At 43.4% G+C, this 11,776-nt stretch overlaps 1 protein-coding gene across 1 annotated transcript in view; it reads right to left on the bottom strand.

Annotated features, from left to right (window-relative positions):
• Positions 1-5,228: 5,228 nt before the first annotated feature.
• The window catches only part of CSPG4 (chondroitin sulfate proteoglycan 4), a gene marked incomplete at its 5' end in the record, with an annotated part of 43,148 nt that continues 36,600 nt past the window's right edge, over positions 5,229-11,776 (bottom strand). The window contains 4 exons of the mRNA XM_081337751.1: positions 5,229-8,396; positions 9,288-9,471; positions 10,232-10,395; positions 10,773-10,907. Of these exons, the coding sequence (XP_081193877.1) occupies positions 6,445-8,396; positions 9,288-9,471; positions 10,232-10,395; positions 10,773-10,907 (2,435 nt within the window). The 3' untranslated portion in view covers positions 5,229-6,444. The remainder of the gene's footprint in view (positions 8,397-9,287; positions 9,472-10,231; positions 10,396-10,772; positions 10,908-11,776) is intronic.

Raw genomic sequence — 11,776 nt, 5'->3', positions numbered from 1 at the left:
CATCAAATAGCATTTGATTTCCTGGTTGTCTCCTCCAAATCTTTGGGTGGTTCTCAACCAGTCTTTGAACCGTGCCTTTATAGTCTCTTTGTCAAACCCTCAAGGTATCTCTCACCCCGTGCCAAGGTTGTTGGCTTTCAGACTCTTAGGCGGGAGATGGGGTCTCCTTAATGCCAGCAGACTTGATGGGTTAAGGACCTCCTCACTCATTTGGTAGCTCCAGAATTTCCAAGCTATAAAGGAAATCCAGCCGGACCTTGGGCAATGTTTGAGAGAGACGTAAAGAAGGGAAGGAACAAGGAAGTAACTGGATATTAAGGAGGGGATTGGGAAAGATATTACATCTTCTAGAGATGGAAGAAAAGGTGAGAAAGAAACTCAAAATAATCCCCCTTGATTTTGTTTGGTATAAGCCAAGAACTAACCAAGGAGAGAAGCAACCTAGAACTAAGGAGAAATTTCCTGACAGTGAGAACAATCAACCGGTGGAACGGCTTGTCTTCAGAAGTTGTGGGTGCTCCATCACTGGAGGTTTTCAAGAAGAGACTAGACAGTCATTTGTCTGAAATGGCATAGGGTCTCCTGTTTGAGCAGGCGGTTGGACTAAAAAGCCTCCAAGGTCCCTTCCAAATCTGATGATATTCTATGGTCTAACGCGAGATGGAGAGAAACATGGACAGGGTTTCAAGAATCTGTTAACAAAGACCATTCTTGGACTCCCTACAATCTGCTTTTTGGGCTGATTATCTCAGGAAGGGTTGTATAATTTCTGAGACAACCACGAGAGAACCAGGGGTTGTCCAGTCTCCAATGAGCACCCTTTTATTTTTTTTATTTATTTTTTTTTTATTTTAATCCCATTTATAACCCGCCCTTCTCCGAAGACTCAGGGTGGCTTACAATTTAAGCACAAACCAATGTGCTTAGCAATAGCCTTCATTCTATGTATATGCCTGCTTATTAGGGCTTTTGCCCCCCCCCCTGAGCGGCATTATTACAAAGTCAGCTTAATTGCCCCCAACAATCTGGGTCCTCATTTATAACCTTTGCTTAACAGAAGTGGTCTTGTTTGGCCAACTTGCTTCCCTAGAGCCGTGGTTCTCAACCTCAGCCACTTGAAGACATCTGGACTTCAGCTCCCAGAATCCCCCAGTCAGCCATGGACTTCAGCTCCCAGAATTCCAAAGTCAACCATTCGCTTTCTGCAAATGGACGTGTAGCTTAAGTAGGCTTGCCAAAAACCAAGCCTTTAGATTTTGTTAGCTGTACATTTGGGACCATATTGATTTTGCAGCTGCTACGTGTGTAAAATGGGCTCAGCCTTGGGTCCCCACCCCCCGCTGTAAAGGCAGCTCGTGGTGGAAAATATAAAAAACCTTGTTGCTGTGCCCGTTTCGCAATTTGTATGCTTGGGGTTGAATTCTACAAAGTGAAAGACTTTGAAACTATTGATAATCTGGCTGGGTTTGCCTGTCTCCTTTCGTTTCATGTATTTACATTCCCTTTATCCCAGTCACAGAAAAGAGGCTGAATTTAATTTGAAGCAGAGTTCACCAAAGTACATTCTGAACTGGAATGGCAAGCATTATTTTCATATTTATCTTAAATAGCCCAAAGAAAAGACAACACTTTGGGGAAATAGGAGACGGCAACTGTCTATTCAAAACAGTTGGGGGTATCCTGGACTTGCAAGTGTTTGTTTAGTGACTGTTCAAAGTTACAACGACACTGAAAAAAGGGTCTTATGATCTCTGTTCACACTTACAACCATTGCAGCATTGCCAGGATCACATGATTACAAAATTCAGCCCCTTGGCAACTGTCTCGTGTTTATGACGGTTGCAGCATCCTGGGGTCATGTGATCACGTTTTGCAACCTTTTGACAAGCAGCATCCACTTCACGACCGGGTTCCTAACTAAATAATTGCAGCAACCACTTAACAACTGTAGTGATTCACCTCAAAACTGTGGCAAGGAAGGTCATAAAATGGGATCAGAACTCACTTAACAAATCTCTCACTTAGCAAAAAAATTGGGGCTTGTAAGTCAAGGACTGCCTGTCCCTGCGTTCATGAATTAACCTCTTCTGAAGCTACATGTCCACTGTAGCTTCCCCCCCCCAAAAAAATTAGGCAGGTAGTCCTTGACTTAGGATTTGTCCTCGCACTTATGACCGTTGCAGCGCCCCCGTGATTCTCTGATTGAACCTCAAGTGCTTGGCGAGTGGCATGGGTCAGGTGGCGCCCTTTGGTACTTTCCCAGCTGGCTTCTGACAGGAAAAATCAATGTGGGAAAGGCAGATTCGCTTAATGGCCCTGTGATTTGCTCAATGACCGTGACGGACAAAGGTTGTAAAATTGGATGGGACTCACTTAACAACCTCAGTCTGGAGATAGCATGCGGAAATATACATATACATATACATATACATATACATATACATATACATATACATATACATATACATATACATATACATATACATATACATATACATATACATATACATATACATATACATATACATATACATATACATATACATATACATATACATATACATATACATACACACACACACACACACACACACACACACACACACATAATGGTCTCCTGGGGAATTTCAACATTTGCCTGTAAAAACTGGATGAATTGCATGTGTGGTTGAAGCTGGTCTGACAAAGCCCAGATCTTGGCTCACAACCATGTCAGGAATGCGGTTTTGCTGTAAAAAAAAAATCTCATAAAAGGGCAGGGAAGGGGGTGGACTGCAGCAGTTTGTGGATGGCTGTGGCCATTGGACCCTTAACTTAGGTGAGATCTTGACATCCTTTACATGGTTATTTTACTTTCCACCTCCCTGTGTGGAGCAAGGTGGAAAAAACAGGATTTCTACATATCAGAAGAAAACCAAACAGAAAAAAAAAGATTCTTCCTGGAAAAATTGAGATGAAAAACAGGATGTTCTATATCCGGTGAAGGCTCATTAGGAAATGAATTTCTCCCATTTCTGCTTGGGCCGCATGAAAAAGCAAGCCTGAAATCCTTCTTCCCCACCTCACTCCGTACGGTCTTCTCCAGCTGGGTGGCTTGTCAAATGGATCAGGTTCCAGCTTCCGTAAGGGTGGTTAGTGTAGCCCAGCCACGTCGGCAGGGGGAGTTGAAAAAGACCACCTAGGACTAAGACGATCATTCATTTGCTATTCTACCAGTGGTAGATGAAATTATATAGCCATACATTCTGTCTCTGGCCCGTATTTTAGGCTTGCTGCTAGTCCAGGAGAAGTCAACTCTGATGCCAAGATGATGCCATGTGTTGATCTAGGATTATTTGCAGTTATCCAGGATATTTCCTGGAGTTATCCAGGAATTACTCAAGGACATTATTAACTTTATAAACCAGCCTGTGTATTCCCCTTGTCGGATAGAAATAAGCTAGAATCAGTGTTTCTCAACCTTGACGCTGGGTGAACTTCAACTCCCAGAATTCCCCTGGCTGGGGAATTCTGGGAGCTGAAGTCCACCCAGCTTCAAGCTGCCAAGGTTGAGAAACATTGGGGTGAAAATAAACACTTTGGCTTCAAAGCTGTATCCCTGAGTTCAAAGACAGATTCCAGATGTTTCCAGCTGTAAAATCTGAAGGTCAGACAGATAGCTTTGCTTAGCTTTACAAGGCGCCTTCTCCCCCCTCCCCAAGAATTTTCCACATACCCACAATTTTTAAAAATAACCGGCTTTATTTTGATGTCCTTTACAAAGTTGGCCAAATTGCTCAATTAGCATGAAGCAACATGGGAACATGGAGATGTTTTTCCAAAATGTTTGGGCATCTCTTTAAACTGACCCATGGAAATCTGTGCTTCTCATTAACTTTTGGGATATGTGTGTGTGCACCTTGAGGGTCTCTTTGTGCTCCTGAAATATTGCTAGCATTCCTTGAGGATTTGTGGAAGACCAAAGCAGAGGATGTCATGTTCTGGAGGATTTCTTGGGAGTGGAGAAAAGGATGAAGGGATGCTTAGTGCTGAAAAGTGAACCACGGAGACAACATCCGGTGGGTCCTCCTCAGTTACAGCATGATCCAAACACTCATCAATCCAGCCCGATCCTTCATACAGGTGCTGGCTATAACTTGTGGGCAAAGATCATCCAGATGTTGCTTAAGTCCTTACAGTCAAAGAAAGCCTACCTTCTCAAGGTGGAGTAGTCCACTGTAGGAGAATATTTATCCTTCAGATGTATCTCCTCATTATCTTTCTTTGCACACATTGCCCAATTAAGGGAGATAACCCACGTTCTGGATTGACACAAGGCTGAGTATCCATCACCTGGTTGGCTCTGCATGAAGTACTCAACCACCCCAAATCATACAGTCACACTTAAAACAAAACAAACGCATCATACTTGCAACCATATGACAACAGTCCATGTCAACTATGTTGTGTGAATGTAGCTTCTGCTTCTCTGTTTTTTTTCCCACCCTTGAGAAGACCTCTGCTTCAACTGCTATAGGATGGCCCATCAGGTGTTTGTAGATGACTTCATGGATGCTGGCTTCCCTACTTGGCTTTTCTGCATGCAAAATGTACTCCCCCCCCACTCGAGACTATTTAAAACAGAGAACCTCTCCGAAGCTGTAATTGTAATATTGTAATCTACTGCTAGGATATTGTATATTGTAATCTACTGCTCCTATTCAGAGACTTGTTGCTCGGGAAAGATCAGAAGAAGAAAAATCTGGATTTCTTTCCTTCTTTTTAGGCTTGGGGGAAGTCGTAACACAGCTGCGAATCGCCGTAGGATAACCAATTTATAAATAAACACAGATATAATATTTGCAAAATGATGAAATTGCATTAAATGTGCATCCCCTTCAAAATAAGGGCTGAGCATTTAGTTATCCCACAGCTGTTGATTCACGGAAAAGCAGAAGTAAGCTTGTTGTATAGGTAGATGGAATAGTTTTTTTCCTTCCTTCCTTCCTTCCTTCCTTCCTTCCTTCCTTCCTTCCTTCCTTCCTTCCTTCCTTCCTTCCTTCCTTCCCTCCCTCCCTCCCTCCCTCCCTCCCTCCCTCCCTCCCTCCATCTCAGTAGCTTAGTCTAACATCTTATTTCCTTCCTTCCTTCCTTCCTTCCTTCCTTCCTTCCTTCCTTCCTTCCTTCCTTCCTTCCTTCCTTCCTTCCTTCCCTCCCTCCCTCCCTCCCTCCCTCCCTCCTTCCTTCCTTCCTTCCTTCCTTCTTTCCTTCCCCTTGTTTTTTTTCTTATTTGGGGATTCTTATTTCTAATTCCAGATTTCAACCACGGCCTTTCCTTAGATTTTTTTAGATCTGTGGAGAAACCTATTTCTCCCTCTGAAACCAGAGTTAGTATCTCTTTAGGCTTCATACTGGGAGAAACAACATTTGTACTTCTAGCTAACTTCTACAAACAACTTTTCAAAAACTTTCCATGTGGGGAATTCCTGTCAGGAGTTGGAGCAAGTGATTCAGAATGACAGAAATGTAATCTAGAACTGTGCCATGTTTGGCTTGTTGGAACAAGACACTCGAGTGCGCTTATTCTCTTGTGGGATCAACTGACATTTAATCACCTAAATACCAAAAAAAAAAAAAAGTTTCTCAAAGAGAAAGAAAAAATATATATCCTGACAGTCTTTTGAGAACTTTTAAGCCGTCTGCATGTTTTAACTCTAGTTTTAGGAAGTGCCCTGTTTTGTTAATTCCTAAGATCCAGGATGATGAACATCTCTGTGCATAAAGAAGCCTGAGAACTCTGCATAAAACCCATTTTCACTTCCATGATCTTCCAAAAGCTGGGATTTTGCCCAAGGGTACATGGTGCTTTTAGCCGCGTTTCTTCCCTTTTCTATTTTGCCTCTTTTACTTTTGCAATTGTTCCACTTTCCCATACGTTTATGATGGCCTTCGCTAGTCAACAAATCTTGCCACAAGCCTCTTCCACCAGCTTCTGGATATCACAACTGGTTTTCTTTTGAGTTCTCTAATTTCAGCTGCAGACCCCCAAGGACTCTGTGGCGTCCATAAAGACAGAAAAATAGATATTTAAAAAAGCTTTAGTTCTCCTAAAGAGTATCAGTAGTTTATGTCACCCTCTGAAGCAGGGATGGGCAACTATGGCTCCTTTACAACCTGTGGACTTCAACTCCCAGAATTCCTGAGCCAGCCATGGCTGGCTAAGGGATCCTCAGAGTTGAAGTCCACAGGTCACAGAGGGACCATAAGTGCCCACCCCTATTCCAAAGGCATCATTCCCACTGAATAAATATCTTGGAAAGCACCAAAGCTTCCTACTCTTAAAAATTTTTGGTCTCTTCTACATAACTGCAGATAGAAGAGAAAGGATGGCAGGAAAGGAAACTTCAAAAAATGGTGGCGCTCTGCAGAGAGACTGATGGCCTGTTTAGTCTTTGATTCCAGTACTTAAACCCAATATTGGCTGTTTTTCAAAGCTGGGTTAGATGTCCTACAGTACTGGAGCAATTCTGGATCCTGTTCTCTTCCCGGCCCTGATCCTTTTGAGTTGGATCCTGGTTCTTTGGCCTCCAAGGTGTTGATGGTGGTCAGAGGTATGCTTTGACTAGGATCAGTCTTACGGAAGGTTTCTTGGTCCACCACGGTTCCATTCTTGTATTTGGGGGGTGTCCCCTGGACATTGTGCTTGCCAGTCTTGTTCCGTTTGTGGAGATAGAAGAGTAGAGGTAGGATCAATGCCAGGAGCAGAAGAATGAGACAAATGGGGAGGATGATGCTGAACATATTGGCTTCAATGAAACCCAGCAGAGAGCTCTTTTCTGTCTCAGATGTTGCTCCTTGGCCTGACCTGGTTGTTGGGAGGACCTGGGACTTGTTGGAATGAGAGTGGGGCATTTTGGATTCATAAGGCATGGTTGTAAAAGTCTGGAAGGGTGAAGTTATGCTCTGTGGGGTTGAGCTATGGCTGCTTTCCTGGGGACCTGGCATATTGATTAAGGTGGCCTTATAAGGGGTTGAGGAGTTGAAAGTCTCAGTGGTGTACACCATCCAGCCCAAGGCCGGGGGAACACCTTTCGCAACCAGTTCAAATTGAAAGCGGTCCTCTTGGAGATTTGACCCCGAATCTTCTGTCTCCCATATTTCTAACCCAACTAGCCCTTTCTCAAGATCATCTTGAGTGAAAGCATTGATGGAGACGGGCTGATCCTTGTTGTCTCTGGAGACTTTCACCAAATTGCTCCCTTGAGGTGCTTGGAGAATTCTGAACTCGGGGAGGCTGTTTGTCCTGTTGGCCAGATCGTGTGCATCAAGGATATTGGTATTGAGCTGGATAGTGGTTCCTCTTGGCCAAAGGATCTCCTGCTGGGTTTTGACCAAGGCCTTGACTGTTACATTCACAACCCCTGAGATATTGATTGCTCCTGATGTGGCAAGGAATTGAAATTCATCTTTGGAAGAGACCAAATGTGTGAAAGTAAAGATCACGTCCCCATTGTCCACCTGTCGTTGTGAAAAACTTCTCACGGGCTTTCGATTGACTTCCACTTGCCCATACTCTGGGTCTCTGATGAGCTCATAGAGCGTATTTTGCCCTCCCTGGTCTAAAGAGCCTAGAAGATGTTTGTGAGACAGTGAAGCCATGTTCAGGTCTTGGGGTATTTCCAAGATGGTCTGATTGGTTGCCCATATGGTTGCTGGAAGAACTATGATTTTCAGAAAAGTGGAAATGGGTTTATGGAGTCCGTCTGACACAACAAGCTCCAGGATTCCAGTAGAACTTGTTCTATTAGCAATAAACATTAGGTATCCTGCATTGATATCTGCTTGTGTGAATTCGGTTATAGGTACCGACATATTATGGGCCTTAGCTACCGATCCAGTTGAAGATCCAGAACTAATGTGGTATTGGATTTCTTCAGGGAAATTATCTGGATCTATGACATTCAAATGTTCTTGGGAGATCACTGCGGAGGAACCTTGGAGAACTTGTAGGACTTTTGTTTGGCTAACCAGTTTTGGTGGAATCTCATTACTGTCTCTCACTGTGATATTGAACACCTCAGAAATCATGATTTCATCTCCGTTTTGTGGGGGCTGAATAGATTTCACCGTGTTGTGTCGGAGCCAAGCATCAAATCTGAAATAATCATTCAGGAATCCAGGACCATTGTGGAAATATTCCAATCCACCTGCAGCAAGGTCAGATTGCAGAAAATAGGGGTGTCTCTTATTAACTGGACCATCTGGAAGAGAAAGGGTCCCATATGTGGGCAATTTGGTCACCAGAAAGACCACGTCATAGGAGGCTCTTGTTGGTTCCACTTCTTTAGTTAGAAGGTTGGATGCATCAAGTAATGAGACGTTGATGGCTGCACTTTGAGCTTCTGGGACAGTGAGGCCTGAAAGAGAGAAGAAAAGGAGAAACAAGAGGTGGTCATCTTCCTGAAACATGCCATTGGTTCGAAACAAGGAGGCAATGTAGAAGCTGCTGTGGAAGAAAGAGAGCATCAAAGAGAGAATGGACAAGGGAAGGAGAAGTGGAAAAAGTGAAGAGAAGGAAGAAAGGCAGATTAAGTACAGCTCAAGAAAGTAGCATCAGAAGGTGCCACCTGACCTGTACTTAATCTGCCTTTCTTCATTGCCTTCGATTTATGACTGGTCCTTGGCGACTTTTTGAAGTTTTGATGGATCTCTCTGGGGGCACATCATGAGCCACTTCCAAAGTTTCAATGGCTGGCCCCTCCTGAGGTCATGTGAGTGGGCAGGCTCATTAGGCCACACGTTGAGGACTTCTATAACCCCCTTGTTTTCAAATAACAACAGAACATTTCTTTCCCTTTCTCCAGGGCTTCTGTTCCTGCCACCTGCTCTCATTTCTCAGAAGAAGCGCTGCTAGAAACGGATCGATCTCTTTCATTCTGCTCCAGTCCTGTTTCACAACCGCCTCTTCTCAGTGTCTACATTTTTAAAGGCATGAATATTTGCACATAAGCCTTGAACTTCTTTCTCCTCTCCTCCACTGCTGATGATTAACACCCACGTTATCCTAAACTCTGATTTTTGTATGCATGCCTTCCCCGTTTCATTTTTGTACCCACCCAGAAGTTGAGATCTTTGTTACCAAAAACAAAGAAAAAAATGGAGAATTGCGCAATTGGTTGGATAACTGTGTTCTGATTCATGGATCAGCCCAATCGTAGCAGAATAACTCCGCTCCCTTAAAAACCTTCCAGTCTCCTAGCAGCCACCGATCTGCTTTCTGAGCATGTCTCCACGTCTCTGCTTCCTACCTTTATTTCTCCACAGCTGAGAGTTGCTCTGAGGACAGCTGGCCTCGAACGATATGACCACACCAAGGACAAATAGGTCTGTGGTCACCGACGGAGAAGCAATTTGGAAGTGGAAATTATCTTCACGGATCCAGAAAGGTTCTGGTGGCATCTCATGGTGGTATGCAATGATTCCAGCATCTACCTGTTTGCCAAAGACAAAACATTCATTAAAGTGAAAAGACTCAAGAACATTAGTTTGATTGGATCCTCTTATTCTCTGGACCTTTGGGTTCTAGGTCGGTCTACTTGTATCCATGCAAAAGGAGACTTCCCCAGTTGGATTTCTCTAGACATGATGGACATCAACTCCTACAAAACCAAGTCAGCATAAAGAATTTTTTTTTTCTGGCTGGGGGCTGGTGAGAGATGAAGTACATAAGAACATCTAGTTGGAGAAAGTTGATATGTAGGCTGCCTCATCACTCCAACCAAATCCTCCTCTTTTTGTCCTTCTATTTCCCCCATGGAAGCGCTGATGGTCTGTAACCACCAGTTATGCTCTTTCATGTCCCCCCTGATGTTGTTTTTCCAAGTGGGGAGAGATCAGATCCTTGTTATGATGTTTGTCCTCCACTACTTAATGTTGGTGCACTCAGGTTATAGTAAACTGACTTTACCAGCCTGAAAAAGTGAATGAATTTTGTGTTCCTTTTCTTCTCCCATTTTTTGCTCCTTGTTCCAAAAAACCTCTCAGGAAGAATATTGTAGACCCAGTTTCCACGTGATTAAAAGGAAACAGATTCATACCACATCTGGTCATCTCTCAAACCAGGAAGAAATGAAAATGATTTCTGCCAACCCAAAAGATTACCACTTTTAACCCTTCCTCTAGAGTTGATGATCAAAGCACATAATTAAGATTGGTGTCCTACGTCACACAAAAAAGTCCCAAACATTTTAACCTCAGCTTGGGTGAAATTTCTCAGCTCTTCCCCCTTGTTCTTCTGGCTATTCAACAGCTTGCCAAACTCTGGAGGTTGCCGTATGATGTAAAATAAAGACTTTTCAGCTTCTTCTTGATTGGTCACTGCTTTCAGGTTCTGACTTCTGAGTGGCTGAGAAGATCCTTGAAAAGTAAAAGACAGGGAGAACCGTCCCTTAGGATGCCACACAATGAAAACGTTGCTCATCTATGAAAGAATTGGAAAAGATTTCTCCAGGTTCTAAAGGCTTGATGTATTCCGTATGCACATCACGTTCACCTCACAGCGCTTCCATGCATTGACAACACATGAATGCACAAGTGACTTGCATGCAAAGGAGAGGAAATTTAGTTTAACAGTAGAGCTGGGGACACAATGGAGGGGACATCAGGAGACAGATGTTCCAGGAAGGGTTTCATGGCAAAGCTGGTGACATAACTTAGTCATAACTTAGACTAGCCTAGCCTTTCACAAAGAATAATGTTGTCTCTGAAACTGAAGACATCAGTAGACATCTTACCTGGGCACACCATCAGATCTTGCTTATTTTTAAGACTGATGATGAGTTTCTTTTGGGCTTTCACAGCAAAGAAGTGTCCCGGAGACATGTTCTCACCATCAGATAGATCAAAGGAAAACCCTCCCTCCAGAGGTCCTAGAGACGACAACCAAAAAGGAGCTTAGAACACAAGGACACACGGTACGGTCATTCATATCCTAACTTCTTGACCTCTTCTACTTTTGGATATTGGACACTGCAAGTGGGGCCTGTAGAAAAATGTTGGTGTGCAGTTTTACTTCTTGGTAGGACTAATTCTGCTTAGGCCCTCCTGATGGGATACTCCAATGCCCTGCTTGCTTTTCTTTTTCATTTGATGTTCACCCACCACTTTTTCATGGGTACCTGTTTTGCCTGGTGATCTCTAAAACAATCTGCTCTTTAATCTGCACTTTTATTGGGGATTTCTGATTGATTGTACTGTCTGCAAAAGTTAGGATTTCCTTATCTTGTCCTGTCCACGTAGAAAGTGGCACCCCCTGCTTGAATTTACTGTGGAAGTAGGCATAATGCATGTTTTGGATTGCAAGCTTCCCTTGGACATAGTTTTCACTCCCGAGGTGGCCTTGGGCTGGTCTGCAAATTAAGGATTTAAAAATCAGTATGTCTCAGCAGGTGGAAAGAGCTGGCTAATCTCGTGTAGGCTTGGAAACTAAGCAGGACTGACCTTGGGTAAGACTGAAATGGGAAATTAAACATAGACTCGACTGGAAATTTGAAGACCAACCCAGGAGAAGCCAAAGAGAATCCAACCATACCCTGGTTGTTCTTTGAGATTACTCTGCTTTTAGATATCTCCCATAGGGAATTGAGAAATATTTCTTTCATCTCATATCTTGGTCTGGAGAAAGGTCTCAAATACAATCTTGGCATCTTTGGGGAGGACTGGGTGGGTGGGTGGGTGGAACCCATATCTGAAACTCGGAAGAACTGACGAGGCTGAGCTAGTTAATTCAACCATCTGA

This window comes from Vipera berus (genome assembly GCF_964194415.1).
Source record: "Vipera berus genome assembly, chromosome: 12".
NCBI classification, from domain to species: Eukaryota; Metazoa; Chordata; class Lepidosauria; order Squamata; family Viperidae; genus Vipera; species Vipera berus.
This window is presented reverse-complemented; position numbering and strand designations above follow the sequence as displayed.